General features: G+C 38.7%; 1 protein-coding gene across 9 annotated transcripts in view; it reads right to left on the minus strand.

Annotated features, from left to right (window-relative positions):
• PTPRM (protein tyrosine phosphatase receptor type M) overlaps positions 1-20,234 on the minus strand; it is a 463,558-nt gene that overhangs the window by 277,380 nt on the left and 165,944 nt on the right. For all 9 annotated transcript variants that reach the window (XM_084510811.1, XM_084510807.1, XM_084510806.1 and 6 more), the window contains exon 6: positions 4,752-4,926. In XM_084510811.1, the coding sequence (XP_084366937.1) occupies positions 4,752-4,926 (175 nt within the window). The remainder of the gene's footprint in view (positions 1-4,751; positions 4,927-20,234) is intronic.

Here is a 20,234-nt window from a genome sequence, read left to right on the forward strand (position 1 = left end):
CACATCCATTACCCTCCTAAAAATCCCAAGTTCCTGCTTCAAAGCCTGGTGTCTTCAGCACTGTCCCATAGAACATCTGCTAAGATGGCTGAACCATCTCAGCTGCTTTGACTGGAGGTTCCCTCTAAACTTTCAGGCTGAGACACATTCCCATACTGGAAAATATCAGCCTCAAGTCAGTTTATCAAAATTATAAGCATCCGAAAGCAGAACTTTGTGACAGGCAACTGTAAAAGTAAGTTGTAATAGCAGCACTGTTTGTAAAAAGGCACAGGCAGATTGATGGATCCAGCATGAAGGATGAATTGGCAGACAAAGAAAATAGATAAAAACATCCATGTATATTTACTGTAGGAGAACAACTGATACCTCAGAAAAGCACTTTGTAATATTTTCTTCCCATGTCTTCATCTCAAAATAGTTTTGCCCTCCACAATATTTTCTTTGTTCTGGAGGTCCAGAAGAGCTTTAGTTCTGTTCCTGGTCTTAAATCTTCCCTTTGAAAAGATGCAGACATTTAAGCTGCCAACGTTACAGATGGCTACCTCTCTGTGCCCTTGCTTAAAAACCTAACAAAACTCCATTTAACCAAATTGACACCTTGGTTTACCTTGTTTGAACTCAATAAGCAGTCTGAACTCTGTAATAATCTGGTGTCTGCTCAGACAGGCTCATTCTGTTCTCCTGAATCTAATCTGTGTTGGATCTGCCCACTACCAGAGAAATTCAACCGAGGGACAGTATGTAGAAGTCTAATTTACTTCACCAAATACATTTAATCAATTCCACCCTACTATTTCCCTTTTGCACAATGTTTGATTACCTTCATGTCATCTATTACAAACAAACCGCTGTTTTGTCTTTTGTTTGGTTGTTTTGTGGGTTTTGTTGTTCTTTTTTTACATTAAGTGGGTGATCTGACAAGGCCACTTTCATGTCTCCCATTAGATAAAGTGACATTTCAATCCAATTCTCTGACAAACTTAGATGAGGACACTGTGCAGTTTGAACACACGCACAATGACAAGGCACTTGTCTTTTCAGCCTTTCCTATCAGAACAAACACTCGGGTAAAATTGAAAACCTCCCCTTCAGGATTTATTTAAATAGAGCAATCAATACTTCATTTCACCATCCTCTAAAAGGCATGTAAGATAACAAAACCACATTTTTTAAAAAAGTCCTTTTTTCCTTCATGTTTAGGGCCAGGCTAATTGTTCATTGACAGGCTTTTTGCTCATTAACTAGACAATATTCATGTTTACAGTTCTTTAATAAGATAACATGGGATTAACTGCCAGCTTTTTAATTGCTTTTTTTCACCCCCACAGAGATTAAACCTTGTTAGAATCATATCTGTTCAGGTAAAAACAACCAAAAAGGAACATTTGGCCATTTCTTACATATGTCTCATCCTCAGAAATCAAGATTTAGTTCCTATCCCTTTGTGATTTCAGGTTCGGTTTGCAATGCCTGATGCTAATGGTCTTTCTGCTGATTTAGAAAGTTCTTGTATCCAGTCTTCAGTTTGCACATCATGCCACAGTAGCACTGCAAACCTTAAAGAGGTTTACATAAGAAAGAAAATGGGAATTACTTACAGGGAACTTCTATTTAGTGAGTCTGTGCCTGAAGTATGAAGTAGCATGAATGTTGTACAAAGTTGTAACTCACTCTACTGGGAAGATGTCTTCAAGTTAAGATCTTAAGATCAAAGATATTTTGGAAAGAAAAAAAAAAATCCCAACTCCAGCATGGGATTTACTTACTTGCAATTTGATTTACAAGTTCAGTAACCAGAATGAAACAAAGGACAATAAAGTGTGGCAAATTGACTCGTCAACTCCTGTCTTCCTAGCAATGTAGTTCCAGTGAAATTCCACTTAAGTCAGCTTAGTTACACCAGTGTAAATGAGAAGAGAATTAGATTCATTGTTTCCAACAAAGAGAGGGGAGTAATTACACCTGCTCTTTCTACGCATACTATCATTAAGCCATCAGTACTTCCTGAGCAGACTAAGCATTGCATGCAATGGGGATATACATACATTGCTCATGATTTACTGGTGGTAATGGATGAAAAACAGATATTGTTGATAGATAAATCGATTAATCCATTGCATTTGAATTCTGCTGACTAGCATTGCAGAATAGCTGCTGAAAAAATAGGAAATACTGATGGTGTATAATTAAGAAATTGTAAGAAAGCATATTTACTAATTATCCCCTAATGCTGCTATTTCAGTACAGTCACCTAAGGTTTTACAGCATAATGTTTCAAATGGGTCTTTCTAGTTCAGAAGGAATGACCTGCAGGTGGTCTCATAAAAGCTCCAATACAGGCAACAGGGATTACCATAATTACTTTGCTACTGTACAAGTAGTTAATGGGATTACACCCTAAGGCTATCCAATTGTTCACAGTGCCCAGTGCAAATTTTCTGAAAGAATCTGGATAAGCACAAATGCTTTAATGATATGCTTCATAATTTCATCCACTACACCACAAAAGGAGCGCTAATAAATTAGAACACCCTAAATCAAACAAATTGACAGAACCTAACTGCTTTGGCTTTCTGTACCTCCTGTCATTGATGCAGCCAATCTTCCACCTGCCTCACTCAGACAGCTCCCTTCTTCCCCTGGTTTCCATTGCTGTAAGGTCTGAAAGATGCTTTATCATTCCTGTTGGGGTTGTACTTCGTCCTTTCTTTCTCTCTTTCCTAAATTATGAACACTTTCATTTTTGGCCGCCCCTTTTCTTTCTTTTTCATGTTATCTTTCATTGAACTAAAACAAAACAAACAAAAACCCTATTTTTTTCCACTATGCCTTATAATTACATATTCAGCCCATCCTCTCTATTTGTTTCTCTCTTCATCTGTCCATTTAAATAGCTCATCTGAGTTTTTGTACTAAAATTTGTCATATTATTGTCATATTATCTCCATGCACTGCTTATTTGCAATCTCCTCCTCCTTGTCTTGTCCTGATGCTTCTAAAGCACATCAACTAAAAACATGTTCTTGTTTTTGGAAAATGGTTCCTTGTTCTTTAAGGGTCTCTTGCATCTCCAGCTGGCGACCAATTATTGCCCAGTCTAACACATACCCCAAGCTTCTTCCTCTCCAATTAACTTACAAAAAAAAAAATCCTAAACCCATGCACATCTCATAAACACTGTTCTAACCGTGTCACCTTTCCATTATTCCCCTCTCAATTATTATTTAATTCAAAATTTGCTACAGCCTAACTGCTAACGTTCCTGTATCTCTTCTCAACCTGCATTCTATTGTCCTCCTCACTTTGCCTCATTCCCTGCCTCCCCTTCCCCCCAAAAAAAATGTTTTAGCTTCTTTAACTTTTTGGTTTCATTATTCATTTATGCAACTGTGCCTGCTGTCCTTCAAACTCCTCCTTTACTGGTAGCTTCTTGTACACATACTTTCTGCGTTGCTTTCAGAAACAAGACCTATGCTACATTTTCAGATAGAACAGTTATCCCACGCCTTGCTTATTGATTATGTGAGTTACCTGAAAAAATCCTAATAAATTTGGAAAGAGGAGCACATCTTTAAGAAGTCCTGAAAGATCCTACATCGGTTTATAAGTATGCAAAATTATTAAACAGTAAGGAGAAAGAAAAGAGTGATTCCAAGGTCAAGTAATAATAAAGCCCCTTATCTACTGTATGCAAACAGAGTCATGCAAGCTCTTATAACTAAACACACTGCAGTATAAGTCATAAGAAATGTTAATTTGTATCTTAAACCAAAAGATAAAACCTAGAGCAGAATTTGGAAAGCAGAGTGGCAAAAATACTACATAAAAATTAATTTATTACTTGTGTTATTCCTTAACCTGTATGTTTCTTCATATTGCATCTCAATGGAAAGAAAAAAGTCCTAGCTAACAATAGGACAGTGTTTCTAAAATCAGAGAATTCATAACAGACACAACTGTGTCCCTCCTAATTCCCAAAGGAAAAATCCACACCTGCAGTGGATTTAGTTCTAGGGCACTTGCTCTCTCCTTGCTGACTTGGATCAAATTGTTTTGGAGAAGAGAAAAAGAGCCTTGAGTTCTTTATCTCAATTTTTGTTTCTTAGGCACAGAACTGACCGGAAAGGGAAGATGTGTAACACAACAACGTGGCTTTGCAACTTCTTTCACTGCTAGAAAATGTTTTTCTTTGAAAGAACAAAAATAAGATTATGTTCCTCCAAAATGCATTTTAAATACGATTAATGTTAAGAAAATGTTTTACCATAGTTTTCTATAAAGATGGACATTTTTATACGCATTCAATTCAAAGGTGTTCCCTGCCATTTTTAAAAATATCCCTTCAGATGTTGAAATGTGTGTGTTATCTCTTACTGTAAAGTTTTCAAATTTTGAAGTAAATACATCTTTAGAACGCAATCTCCACCATGGAGGTAAATAGCTAATATTATATTCATATCCTCCAAAAAGATAAATACACTCTTCAATATAGAAATACCTTCCAAACAGTGCATCTGGGGGAAATATCTAAATAAACAATCAACAAGTAACTAGTTAATTAGCCCTGGCTTCTTCTGTCATTCCCTTGCTACAGCTGGATAGACTTCCACAATTTACATAAACAGAGTCTATTTATTAAACATCTCATCAACTTCAACAAATGATGGGTGACATCTTTAGTGAACTAGCGATTGCAGGTTCTTATTTCATACACTTAGCATGCAAATACTGGTTTTTCTGTGAAATACCTTTGACTATCAGTTCCGCGTAGTTTGATACACCGACCCCTCCTTCCGTCCGAATCATGCAGCGATAGTTGCCAGCATCCCGCTTTGTGGCATTTACCACGTTGAAAAGAGCTACAAATCGGCGAACATTGAACACTTTTATGTTCTTCAAAGGCGCATCCCTTACGTAAATACCCTGGGCAAAGAAACAAAAATAAAGAACATTGTTAGTCATGTTTTCAAATATACTTAAAAACAAATCCAGGTCTCATAAGGTCCCCAAGAGGGGAGGCCAGGTAAAGGCACAAGTCCGTAGCATTACTTTTACAGATGTTTACGCTGTGTGAGACTCTACTGCCTTCCCATGTGAGTTAAAACATTCATCATCGGTGGGCAGCCACTCAGCTGGAACAGCTGCTTTCAACTCTTTATAGATTAACTAATAGAAAGATTGCAGAGCAATGTAACATTTACTTGCTTGGCTTACTTTACACAAATATTTAAAGGTTGTTTTGTTTTAAAAAAAGAAGCATGAAACCCAGTATACGCCATTTCTGTCTCCTCTTCCCCTCCACATCCACTATTCAGCATGTGCATCTTGCACAGCTTGCATGGAAATTTAAGTGTATGGTTCTCATACAGCAGCACCTACACATGGGATTATCAGCAACTCAGGTGGAAGAGGCCAGGCACAGATTTACCAAGCGAATGACCGGCAAGGTTGAAGTTTTCTCCATTTCTCATTTCAACACCGTACCAGGAACTGTGAAATTTCTACCCTGGTGCAAAGTCTTGCCCTCAGTTCAACATACTGCACGTATAGCATAAGAAAGTGAACAACATAAGATCTGAGGAGCACAAGGCTCCTAAGTCCCATGCCCCCAGCCTGCTCCCTCGTGTGATCCAGTGTGTGTCTGGAGCAGGAAAAGGGGAGGAGAGCAGACAGAAAGGTACAGAGATGACACCTTGCCATGTCCTCTGACGCAAAGATGAGGGCTGAGAGACTTGGCTTTCAAATCACCACCAGATCCTCACCAGATTTCAGATCCGCACCATAACTCATGCTCCATCTGCCCATGAAACAGGGCATGTCTATAACGAATGGCTGAAGAACCTTCAGAAAATCTAATGACCCAATTACTACACCTGATTGGAAATTTTTTTTTACAAGATCTACTTGCAACATTCATTCAAACAAGAAAGGTGCACTTTCCACACAAACTTGTGCATTTCAACAAACTGAAGACTGCAGACTACCAAAGCATGAGGAGAAACTGCGAAGAACCCCAACAAGCACCTCTCAGAAGATGTTTGCAAGGGTCCCATGCTATCTATATTCCATAAACCATCTACACAGCCGGTGATGTCTGTTGTTGTGTTGTTTTTTTTCTGGTTGTTTTGGTTTCTCCTCCCCCTGGAATTTATAGGTTATTAAGCAGAATTTAAGATCTATACAGGAAATGTTGACTTCAGTTCGTTGTGGCCTTCACTTGTCACCATACTGAAAGTAACCTTAAAGTACCAGTTCTAACCAGAGAGCTACAAATAACAGCCGCATCAAGTTAAACTTGTCCATAATCACAAAACCAAGTCAAAGTTAAGCATGCTATTAATGCCAAAGAAGCAGCATAAGTAACAGTAAATACTGATTTTCACTCTCTTAATAACACAGCATGGTAGTGCTATTTCCTCTTAAAAATAAATGTGGGTGATGCATAGCTTATTTAAAAGAGGAAAAAGTTTGCAGGATGCCCAAAGAATGCACTATCACATCTTAAAAATTACTGTCTGAAATTATTACTTGGGAATTACTCCAGATAATTGCCAGCTCCTCAGAATTCGCAGAACTTCGGGCTGCAGCTCCACTGACTTCTCAAACTGACTGAAAACAAGACTTGCAAAGAAGCCTTCCCAACTACTATTGCAGAACTACTATTTTTACTGGTCTCGCTACTGCATTATCATTCCAGCAAGGATGAAAGGAGATAGCAGGAAGCAAGCAGAGCAGGTTAATTGTGATTTGGGAGAATGAACATTATTTAAAGGCAACTTTTTTTTCCCTAAAAAGAATGACCAATTAGTCCTAACTATAAGAGCTGCTGAGCAGTCACAGTTTGCATGCCTTTAAAGTGTATTTCTGCAGTTTTCAGGCTTTAAGGACTCTGTGCACAGCCAAATCCTGTGCTTACGTTACATCCACCCACGCCAGCTCTTTCCTTTTTTCTAGTTACAACATCAGGAAGCTCTACGTGGGCTATTTCATCTTGCCAAGAAATCGTTAGGTTTTTCTCCAAGGAACAACATACCACCACACCCTGGCTAATTCAAGCACCATAACCAGCTCAGTGCGTTCCAAGCATGCACAAGAAGCTCTCTGCTCTCCAGCTGTGCTGTACGCCTGCCCTTCACTGCAGGGCTTGAGGCTCTGGCAAAGGCTGCCCAGAGAAGCTGTGGATGCCCCATCCCTGGAGGTGTTTAAGGCCAGGCTGGATGGGGCTTTGAGCAGTATGATCTGGTGGGAGGTGTCCCAGCCCATGGCAGGGGGGTTGGAACCAGGTAGCCTTTAAGGTCCCTTACAACCCAAACTGTCCTACGGTTCTCATGAGTTACAACACAACCGAAGAACCATTCTAGGAGTTCTTCCTTGCTGTCCTTCTATCGATCAAAGCTACAGGATGCTGTTAAAGGAAGGAAGGGGAGGCAAAAGGAAAGGACTAGGCAACACCATGAGGCAGTATAGTTTCTGCCTTAATCTGCAAAAGCCAAGCACGTGAAGAGAGGAGACCAAGGAAAAGTGCAATGCATTCACACTCCCTTCTGGCCTGCTGTTCTGAAACAGGAAAACTTAGTTTGATCAAATAATCAACTATACGGCTATGCAACACACACTACCTGCTCACACGTCAATAATTTTGACTGAAGAAGAGGGAAGCCTTATCACGTTTCATAGAGACACATCCTTTTACTCAAATAACAAGTGCCATGAGCCTTAAAGAGAACTCGACTTAGCTCTACAGAGGATTCAGGGTTTCTTCACCCCCCACTGAAATCCAGATGTGAAACAAATCATTGTTGGTGCCTTCAAAAATCATGAAGGAGCTCCAGAATAAAAAGCCTTTATTACTATTATTATAGTACACCTGTAAAGTATATGTGAGATATTATTATTAACACATATTATCTTGACTGACTTCTCTTAAACATTACAAACTCACAGAGGCAAAGTGCAGTGTCTCTAATTATACCTTAGAACTCAAACAGTCCTGAAGAAATCACTAGCATGACATTTCCTAGTGGAACTCAAAGGGAATTTTTTTTTTTTTCTCTAGTCTCTTTGGAAAAAAAAATATTTTCAACAAAAATGTGTTTGGATTAGGCAGAGACTAAGAAACATCATTCATTTACTTTTCACAAGGAAATGTACTGCTCAAGAGAGCAAGGCTTCCCTCTCTTCAGGGATGACAGCAAACAAGTAGAAGATCCACCTAATTGATTTAAGCCCGAGCATAGAAGAACGATAATAAAAGTGATGAAGAAGAGTTCAATTCACAGTCACTGGAGGAGAGCTTAAAAAAAAACAAAAATAAGAGAGGGTTAAAAAACAGAACAAGGCGAAGAACCCATACAAACCTACAAAGCCCACCTCAACACTTATTTCATCAATTGCCAAATGGCTAAAGATGATGTTTAGTCTGAAAAAATGCTATTTACCATTTCATATATGAGTACAGAGAGGTTTTTGTTTTTAACTGTACCCACATGGCCAGCTTCTCTCTTTTGTTTGGGATTCACATTTCTTCTCTCTTTCACTCACTGCATACTGTCTTTAGGAAGCTGCAGAGGTATGGCAGTGGTCACTTAAATGGGACCACTTGGTGGAATTTACAGGAGTATCACAGAACAGCTCAGGTTGGAAGGGACATAAAAGACCACCTTGTTCCAACCTCCCTGCCATGGGCAGGGATACCACTCAATAGACCAGGTTGCTCAAAGCCCCATCCAACACCTCCAGGGATGGGGCATCCACAGCTTCTCTGGGCAACCTGTGCCAGTGCCTCACCACCATCTGAATGAAAAATCTCTTCCCAACCTCTTATCTAAATCTCCCTTCTTTTAGTTTAAAATCCTTCCCCCTTGTCCCGTCACTATATGACTGAGCAAGTTCTCCATCTTTTTTATAAGCCCTCTTAAAGTGTATTGAAAGGCCTCAATGAGGTCTCCCTGGTCTCTCAGCCTTTCTTCATAGGAGAGATGCTCCAGCCCTCTGAGCATCATGGCCCTTCTCTGGACCTGCTCTAACAGCCCCACATCCTTCTTGTGCTGGGGGCCCCAGACCTGGATGCAGCACTCCAGGTGGGGGCTCACAAGGCAGAGCAGAGGGGCACAATCACCTCCCTCCCCTGCTGGCCACCCCTCTGTGGATGTAGCCCAGGACGCAGTTGGCCTTCTAGGCTGCAAGCACACACTGCTGGCTCTTGTTGAGCTTTTTGTCCACCAAAATCCTTCTCTGCAGGGCTGCCCACAGTGAGTTCTTCTCCCAGTCTGTGCTCATGTCTGGGATTGTCCCAGCCCAGGTGCAGCACCTTGCTATTGGCCTCGTTGAATCTCATTAGGTTCACATGGGCCCAATTCTCCAGCCTGTCCAGGTCCCTGTGGATGGCATCCCTTCCTCCTCTTGCATGAACTGCACCACTCAGCTTGGTGTCATTGCAAACTTACTGAGGGTGCGCTCGATCCGACTGTCTGTGTCATGGATAAAGACATTAAACAGCGCCAGTCCCAGGACAGACCCCTGATGGACACCACTTGTCACCAGCCTCTGCTAGGACATGTTACCACTGACCACCACTCTCTGGGTGCAGCCTGCAGCCAATTCCTTATCCACTGAATGCTCCACCCTTCAAATCCATCTCTCTCCATTTTGAGAGTACATCAGTGCTTGTGTACATGAGTACATCAACAAGATTCCCCTTTCCACAATTTATGGGTCCATTTAAGCGTATTCTATGATAAACAACAAGCTCTCCACGGCAGAACTGTGAGTAGCTATTTTACTTAGAAGAGCTAGAAATAACATATTTATATGGAACGAGCATTCCTTTATTGAATCTATCAGCAGATCCCTCTACAACTTTTTTACAAAGTATTATTTTTAGCAGCATCAACACAAATAAGATTCTTAAAGCTCACTAACACGAAATTCTGAAGTCCCATAAATAAAAGAGATCACTTACAACCTATTGCTTTACTAATTACAGTAATTAAAAACTTCATCTCAGCTCTTTTAAGATAGATGCTGAAATTTACCAATAGGTCTTGCAAACTAACAGTCTTTACGTGGACGTCTTCACAAATACATCATGTCTTATTGAAAATTAAACAAAAAGTGACAGGTCTGTAATTTTCTAATCCTGCTGCAGAAAATGGTATAAAATTCACGATTTACAATGAAACATTATGGCATTATATATTAAAACCCATTTAAAAAAGGTTGTCAGAGCATCTTTACAGGATCCTCCCAGTTTGTTATTGTTGTTTTTAAATCTAGTTCGGCAAGATAAATACATTTCTTTTTACCTCGCTTGGTAGCTCTGCTTTGCCATGTGAAAGATTGAGGCTTTACTACAGATTAAGCCTGCTAGCTCTTTCTGCCACTGGGACTTGGAGAACTGTGTGAACAGGACACTTCATTCTTTGGAAAGAGGAATCTGCCTTAATCATTTAATGCTAGACCTGCCTGCAGTACAAAGGCTACGTCCCCAAGGCGTGGAGCTATGCAGCTTTCTTAGTGCCGAAGAATTTTGACCACAAAAAGATTGCAAGGTGCTGAGTGAAAACAACATATTCTGCTGGCTGCTGAGAAACCCCCATGTTTTCAAATGCTCAGAGAACACTTTCAAAAAAAAAAACAAACAAACAAACAAAAAAAAAAACAAACACCACCACCAACAAAACAACAAAAAAACATATTCAGGAAAGCTATTTAAGCAAAATAATGAATATATTTAACTGGTAAGTCACCGGCAAGAATACATTTTCTATAAAGCAACATGTTATTTAATATATATGGGTATAAAAAATATATATCTTAATTTAACACCTCAGGATATACACAGCTTGAAAATCCATACCCCTAGTACCACCATATTAAATGCATGCAGCTTAAAGCAGAGACAGCTTAAAGCACCTTAAATATTCACATTATTTTCTCCATCTTAGCCAAGCTAGAATGAAAAGAAATAGGTTGATGGTTATTTAAATTAGACTCACAGTCCCTTTTAGGCAATGAATTAACTCTAAGTCTCCTAAATGAACAGCAATTTAGAAGCAACAAGATATATATTAAACCTTTCAGAAATAGTTTTAACAGAAATGCAGCAGTAATTCAAAGGGGCTGAAGTTCTGGGATGTTATATCCCGCACTACCTCTGAATTACTCATTCTCTAGGCATGTTTCAGCAATTTTGCCAGAAGAGACTTAAAAGGAAACACCGGTCAGTCACCCCCTATCCATACAGGTAGATTAAGCAGCTTTTCATACATTTATTAAAAGAAAGGGTTTGCATTATCTCACTTTCAGTGATGCACATTTATAAAATCCTGATTAGGAGTCGCACCGGTGGGATCTCACATAACATCAGCAGTGCCAGAAGTAATTTTGTTTAAAATATGTATGAAATCTAAATCAAACAGCAATTAATACCTCAACAAAATTGCTTCACAGAGTTGATATTTTTCATTCTAATAATTTAGATAGCTGGCTCTACCTCTGAATTTCCAGAATTGCTTTCATAACCAAGACAACTGCTTGTCACTGTAGATTAGAACCACCACAGATCCTGTGATTATCCTGCATTTATTCCATCTGTGTAAGTTAACAAGTGTACTTCATTCAAGTAATGAGGCCATGCTGGAAAAAAAAGATTATTATTGTCCTGTTTGGAATTACTCTACTATGAGCTAGAATTGCACTCTGCATGTAACTAATGGGCATTCAGGCAAAATGTTATTATTTTACTGTTCAGGAAAGATTTCCTGTTTCAATATTTTAATGTTTGCTGACTGATCCTTTGCTTCAAATGATATAGCTCTCCATAAATCTCAATTTCTTATGTCTAAATCTAAATGCTTGTTGGAGCTGCCAGGTAATACTGTAAAATACACAAGTTGCAGATCAAGTAGTCACAGTATCAAATATTAAGCAATAACATCTATTTGAAAATACAATTAAACATGCAGAAAGTAAAAAAAAAAAAGACATTATTGCATTTTCTAGAGCCACTAAACTAAGTGTAATTTAACAAAAGCAGTTACTCAGTACTTACATACTGAAATTGTTTTGTATCTTTGTGACAGGAGCAAAACTACATAGGGATTTTCAAAGAAAAAAGACACAAAATCATTTATTTTTTTTATATGAAGTTCCAGATTGAGAAGTGTTAACCTTCTCTAACAGTTTTTCAGTGCTCACAAATATGTAAAAATCCCAAACTTTCTTTAATAGCACACAACAGAATACAAAACCACTTGTATGGAATTATGTTCTCAGAAACATCTGGAGAAAACAGAGCACGAGGAAATCTCTCTCTAAAGGAAAGGTTTACATTTCATAGAGAAATTATGGCAATAATCCATGTATCTGCTAAGCATTTTGCTGAACCCACAGACCTATTTATAACGTCATTTAATCTCACTCCATACCTTAATTCTTTGAAACACAGAACACTAAGCACTTCTCATCATAATTTTATTTGTATTAAATTTTCCAAGAGTTAGGACGAGCACCTTGCTGAAGAATGAAGGGGATATGTAAACGATTTTAAATACTCTGGCTTTGAGTTCTGCAGATGCCAGGCATATGGAAGGTGCAGAGTAATTAGGAGAAAATGATAAAGAAAAGATCATTAGAATAGTTTTCCTTCAAATGTACAATGGAAAGTGATGCGGGCATTTGTTTGCCTTTTCTATCCAAGCGCATAACAGGACAGGTGAAAAACGTTGTGCTCGTGCCCATTGCCAGGTACATGAAAAAAAGTCCAATGTGCAAGTTCTGGGGACAACCTGTGGTCTTAATCTTAAAAACTTAAAGTTTTAAATGAGCAGAGTAGCAGGCAAAACCAAACAATGAGTCCTACAGAGTAGTAGCCAAGAAATAAACACACACACAAATATCATGATGAGAAATTGCCCCGTTCAGGCTGGGACAGCTGCCTCCTGAACTGACTGGTCGGAGTGGGAAGAATGAATGGCGAGAAGAAACACACACCAATGGTTGAAAAAAGGCTGAAGTAAACCACTACACAATGTAATTTGCAAAAAAAAGGCCGTTGTAGCAGTAATAATCAGTAATAAGCAACATACATGTCGGTTCATGTAGCAGGGAAGCTAAGTGGAGGGGTCCAGCTGGAGGTGTTTCAGCCCTAATTACGGATACAGTCACACAGTTGGGCAACTCCCACCCCCAGCCCAGGCCTCCCCCAGTGCTCTGTATCCTTCCTATCATCTTCCCTTTGGGTTTAATTTAATTTAGCCTTTACTTCAGTTCTCTTTGCCTCAAACAGCTTAAACAGCCCTTGGTCTTAAAAAAGAAGCCTCCATTCAACTCCAATTTGAACACTATGCCTCCCAGCAGCAAGTTTGTACATTTTAACTACAGTACTCATTGTAAAGGTCACTGTTTCTTTCTCCCAAAGGTCCGAGAGCAGAGCACGGAAAGCTTATTGAATTTACTTCATCAATTGCCTAACTTGTACGTGTCCCGAAGTGATTCTGCTGCTGCTGCTGAGCTGTGCTCCATATCAAGGCAGCCTTCAGGGCCCAGAAACAGGCATACCTAACGTGCTGCTGAAACGCAAGCTGAATTCAACCACCCCCTGGTGGCACAGGTCAACTGCTTCATTATCTCAAGCCTGCCAATCACCATTTGCTATATTATTTAACACTCCAGAATAACTGGGAGATTAACACATCACACCCAGGCTCAGGAAAAAAAAAAATAAAAGAACAATACTTCGGTCACTTCATTTTCAAATTCAGACGAGAACAGCAACAAGGGCAGGCTGCTGAAGGTGATCCCAGAACAACTTTCCTTACGGGTCACTTCATTGAATGAAAACGTGTCAGGGGGTGGATTGGGATGGAGGAGAGAGACAGATTTAATTCACTGCTTGTGCATCCCCTACAACTTGCATATGTCCATACAGGTCTCCAGGTATGCAAATCTTCTGCATGTTAATGTATATATTTATTAATTTAAGTAGTTTATTTATTAATAACTGCCAGGTTTTGAGTACTTGGACAGTTCTAAAACAGGGAAAAAGGAAGAAGAAGAAGGAACAACTACCTGTTAACAGAAGCTTTCTGTCTGAAGTCCAAGTTTCATATGATCCTTATTAACTTAAAATAATTATGGCTCCCTTAGGTGGCACTTCTGACTCTCTTTATAGATATAAGGTGTAACGGAACATCTTCAGCAAGTGAGGAAGAGCAAAATCTGATAATTTTGCAGATTACTTGAAAACAAACTTTGCCAAGCTGTTTTCAACTCCCTTAAGGTTTTGCTCTGTTGTTCATCACCAAGACCCTGGTGGATTCCATACGGTTTCCAGTTTATCTCCAAAAGCAAAACTTCTACAGCCATAATTCTTTCCAATTTACCTTTCTGCAAAGATATATTTTCGTCACAGGAGATTACCAAGCAGAGGATTAAGCGTATGAAGAATATTGTTGTGATAAGATGTTTTTCTTCAAGACAAAAAAATTAATACCTATATTACAAGTTTTCAGTCTCTACGTTCTCTACATAAGCAGCAACAGTTGCTAACCTAGTCAAAACCAAAATACGTATTTTAGTGTCAGAAGCATCATCTTGGCAGAGCAACATCTACCTCTTCCAAAATAGGTGATGAAGGAAATCGCTGAAGAACACCACCCAATGTTACTCCTTGCAATCCAATGGATGACTGGCACTACAGAGCTAAGCAGCTCTCTTCCCTCAATTTACAGTACTCTTTGTTGTACTGGATCAAATATTAGTTAGTTTTCTTGAATAAATATAATCAAAGTGGATCATGTGCACAGACCAAAAGTTTTTAGCTTCTGTTTTGTATCAGTGTCAGTGAGCTCTGTGTTGTTCCGTGGTCTAAAACCTCTCTGAATTATCAATATTTTGACTGATGCCACAATGTAAAACTTTATAGTGGCTTCTGTCAGGTATTTTCACTGAAAATCAAATATTTTAGGTAACATTTTAAGCTTCCAAAATGCGATCTGCATCCTTATCACTTAGGAATAGTGGAACTGGTTTCTGAGGTTTAGGAGTGAACTTTATTCTTCCATTTACCTATGCATTTATTTAATATTAATAACAAACATGCTGACATTTCTTCATTGTTACCAGCACTTGGCTCTTCTGCCTGGTAGGGTATTCTGGGTAGACTAAGGCTTACCCTGTACAACAACTTTGCTACCCAGACTTCTGGAATGCTTTGGAGCAGAAGAAATGTAAGATTTATTTTTATCTCCACTATTACAGTCTCATACAAGTAGTGTAAGGCTAGCATGTAGATTCACAGAAGCTTCTGCACCATCAAGCTTCTTAGTTTTCCAGCTGTGTATGTCATTGGTCACAGTAGCTCTGTGAACCACCATTCTGCTAAATGGGGAGTGGGTAGAAATAAGATGTCAGTCTAACATTCATTGGTATTTGTAGCAGGGCACTGACTTAGCAAGTTGGCCTCTACTCTTCTGTTTATTCAATGGCTTATTTTTCTCAGGAACATTCAGAAATCCCTTGCAATAACCAGCCTGGGCAGCACACTGCTGTGGTGGAAAAGATTTCACTACACTTGGATGTAAAAACAAGAGGGTGGCAAGTTGGCAATACTCATTTCCAGGACTCCTGACAGTACACCACTTCCCTGATTTTGAGGATTTAGTTTCAAAGCCATCTCAGCACTCAGAGAATAATGCCAATGGTAAGAGTACAAAACACTTCACGGGCCACTCAGCCTCGCTGACACTAACCTAAAAAGAAAAGGTGGGATACAAGGAGGAAAGTCACCTTTACTATACTTTCTTACCACACTCCAAAGACATTTTATAAATTCAGCTACACAGTTTACTAATAAAAACACTAGGCTCAACTGTTTCTGCTGGTCAGCTCTGAAATGTCACTGAAGTCAAAACACTTCACAGGTACATCGATATCAAAACGTTTTTCTGTTTCTTACATATCTTATCTCGGATTTATCATTAACTCTTCACGACTGTGTAACTTCTCCTTGGCTCTGGTACCACTAATAACTGAATAATCTCTGAAAAATCCAAGCATCAAAGAAAGATTCATCAAATCTACATATATGTCAGAATAAAAAGAGCAAGCCCAGGAAAAGAAGCCTGGCTGCTGTTATCACTGATGGCAGAATGCATCCCAATAGATAGAAGAAGAATAGAGAAAAGGATTTCTGTAAGTGTGATGAAGCCTTCAGCCCTATAGACCAGACAAAAGTGATGTAACTGTTTGCAACAAAGCTTTTCACATAAGCAAAGCATTTGTGAATAATCTAACAACTGATCTAACTGATCTAACAACTCCTTTATTAGAGGAACCGTTTTGGAAATTATGGTATCTGTATGGAAAAATAGATTTGATTTCTCATACAATCTAAATATATACTGTCTAAAGGCATAAAGCACGCGGTACATGCATTTGCTCACAGTTAGAGTGGAACAATTAAATATAGATATCTTATTGCAAGTATTTGGTGTGGCATCTCTAATACATATGAACATACTAAAATTTTATCAAGTTCGAATTGCTATTTAGAAGGCTGAGATTTGTCACATTTCTTTTTTATGCTTCTCTTTAAGGAAAAAGAATATGTAAATTAAACTAGTTCTTTCTATCATATTTTATAAAAGTTCTTAAAATGTAGAAAATCAGAAAAATTGAAGTTTGTCTCCTAAAATTTTATTGTGACTGTGCAAATTTAAGCTCAAGTGGAATTAAAATAAACACAAATCCAAATAAACAATACAGTTTTGCATGTAGCTGTTTATAAAATCGGGCTGTAAAAAATACTTAAGTTAGGAGAAACAGGGATATACTGGCAACAGTGCATTGTTCCATCAATGCTTCAAAATACCTATTTGAATGTTCTTCTCTAGGAAAAAGAGTTTCTTTTTGCCACTTACACCACTGCCATTTTATACACAGGGCTAGACCGCAGCCTCCGCATCAGCAGATGATTTTCTATTTCTGACAATCTCCTAGCAATATACTACACCCTCCACCTAAATTGCTAGAACTTGAGTGGGATCAGAGGTTCAGCAGATCAGTGTTCATTGATAGCCAAATCCCCATCCTAACTGCTTTGCTGTTCTTCTTATTGCTGAGCATTTCCTGACTCTTTCTTTATGACAGACTAAGTAAATATTTAAATAAGTAGAAACTGACATAAATAGGAATTAAGAGAAAAGACAGTCCAAGACGTTAAAGTGGGAGAACAGGGGGAATCTAGTCAACTACTTAAAGACAGTGAATCTACGTCGACATGCATCTCATCTCGCCCAAGAAATTCCATTTCAGAATTTCCTTATCAGTCAAGTTGCTAAATGCTACAGACAGGAATAGTGATTTTGGAACACTATCACAAATTCACAAAATAATTATGGTTAGGAGCGAGCTCTAGAGAGAGGTGGTCCTACCCGCCCACTCTAAGCAGGCCAACTAGAGCTCATGACTGTGTCCAGTCAGATTTTGAGCACCTGCAGCGATGGAGACTCCGTGGTCTCTCTAAGCAACCTGTTCCAGTGTTTGAACAGGCTAACAATAAAAAATGTTTGTTTTTTTTTTTCTTATGTTTAAGTGCAATTTCCTATTAAGTGCAATTTCCTATTAAGTGCAATTTCCTATATTTCAGGTTGTGCCCATTGCTTCTTGTCCTGGCACTAAGCACCTTGGAGAAGAATCTGGCTATGTTGTTCCTACTCCCTCCAAGATTTCCCTTGAGATTTTCCTTCTCCATACTGGACAAATCCCAGCTCTCTCCTTTTATGTCAGATCTTCCAGTCCCTTAACCATCAATCAGCGTAGCCATGTCTGCTTTTGTACCGGGGAGCCCAGAACTGTACCCAGCATTCCAGATGTGTCTCCCCATGGCTGAGCAGACGGAAGGATCACCTCCTTTGACTTTCTGGTAATACCCTCCTTACGCAGCTCTGGAGGCTGTTGGTCTTTGCAGCAAGGGCACACAGCTGGCTCACGGTCAACTTCTCCACCAGGACTGCCAGGTTCTTTGCAAAGCTGCTTTCCACCCTGTCAGACCCCAGGTATGTACTGTCACATGGGGTTATTCCTTCACTGGGGCATGACTTTGCATTTCCTTTTAATTAATTTCATAGGGTTCTTCTCTGCTCATTCCTCCAGCCTGTCAAGGTCCATCTGAATGGCAGCACAACCCCCTGGTGTTATCAGCCCAGCTGTGTACTATCTGTGAACTGGCTGATAAAACACAGGATGCAAGAAAGGCACTAAATATACACTGTAGGAGAGGGAGGAACACAAAGAAATCAACATACCACAAAATAGAAACAATATTAAACATCACCAGAATTCAAAACATAATAATAAAAATATCTATTCATTAACACCCTCTTCTCCCCTTCCTGCAGGGCATTAAACACACCAGGATGCACGTACATCAGGATACATGGCGAAATCTGCAGTTGCTACATGTTGTTAAAGCTCCTCTCAAATCAATGGGTTCACGGCAATTTGCCATGCACAAGGTAGTTTGATCAGTCTTGGAAGACTGAGTTGTTTGTGAGCAGGAGGAAGAGGGACCTCTTGCATTCCCACAGTACACACAAACACCAAAAGATCCAACTTTTTTTTTTTTTTTTAAATATTCCAAAGAACATCTTGAGGCCTATTTCTTTGCTCAATTTATATTACTAGTTCCACCTTTTTGTGTTGCTAAGTTGTTACAAGTGTGTATGATTTCATTTTAACAGGTAAAATGCTGCTTCATGATCTTAGCACTAGAAAAATATTTGAAGAATTTTTTTTTCCTTAGGTGTTATCCATGAAAATGGAATTAAATGAAAGCCTCAGAAAGTTTACACCATAACAAAAAATTCTTATGCAACTCTAGGAAATGGGTTAATCTCCTGGGATATTTTATGCAATGCACATAATCAAGAGCAGGCACACACAAGCACACAAAATATTTTGTACATCCTATAAACATCTTTTGTTTTTATAATTTGCCAGGAGTGATAGCATTGGTTCTACACTCTGAGAAGGATGTTTTCAATGCTTCTCATTTGTGAGTGTATATACCTATTTCTAAGAAAATAGTTTGTTTTCCAGAACTCTCTCCGACACAGAATTTATATATTCTTTTGAAAAAATAATAAATAACAAACACAAGTTTTGCGTAAAGGGAAATTAAATCTTTCATCATCTTTATACCTTCAGCAGAAGATTATTTAAGAAAATTGATAACATGGAAGACAGCTTTCAGGTGAGAAAACAAACAAACAAACAAACAAACAAACACCAAATCCTTTATTAACAGGCAATAAACTGTTTACATATGGTAGATTTGCCACTAGAATGACAATGTTCTGCTTTCTTGGCTGCAAATACGGTAGCACATATTCTGCATGTATAAACCACAGGTTTGAAAGGTTTCACCCTCTCCCCTTCCAGAAGCACCTATCAGCCTCCTGCTTTTGGTACATCTGGTGCTGTCACTTACTACAGACTGGAGACATCTCCTATTACAAGATCCTGTTGTTATTTTGACAAGGTTTTACTCTTAGGTCTATATTTTTCCAATAAAGAAATGTGTCTCAGAATGATATTTTAAGTAATTATTTGATTTTCAACCACTTTTAGAAGGAAGCCAGGAAAAATATTAATTCATTGAAGTGATGACCTCTTTCTTTCATCAAATGTAGCTTTCCACTGGTTGAGGAACCACTCTCTCAAGAACGTTACCCAATTTACCTCTGAGTTACCCAATTTAAATCTTTCAGGTCATTTCCCAGAAGTACTCAGCACTTGCTGTTGCAGTAACATCAGTGGACACTGAGCAAGGAAAGTGCCATAAAAAGGCTGCAGAGGCACAACTTTTCCCAAGCATAGCCATGAAAACAATTATTTTAATTTTTAACCAGCTTTCATTTGGTAATAATTTTAATTTCAGTTACTATTGAGTATAATATTTTGTATATTTAAATATTCAATACATGCAAGTTCAAACTTCATACACCTGCAGAGAAGAAAATCTGTATACTTGTATATGTTTGGCTTGCAGTGGAAGATACCTGTTTTTAAGTAAACCCCCAATTTTCTAAACTTTACTTTTCTTTGTAAACTGCTGTTTAAATTCTTGGCTGAAAGCTGGTGCTGGAAAGCAAAATGTTTGTTCTTTCAATATGCAAGGCTGAACCATAAGAAGGTTTCTTTCAAAAAAAGAATTCTACCTTTTTTTC

Source organism: Aythya ferina (genome assembly GCF_964211825.1).
Source record: "Aythya ferina genome assembly, chromosome: 2".
Classification (NCBI taxonomy): domain Eukaryota; kingdom Metazoa; phylum Chordata; class Aves; order Anseriformes; family Anatidae; genus Aythya; species Aythya ferina.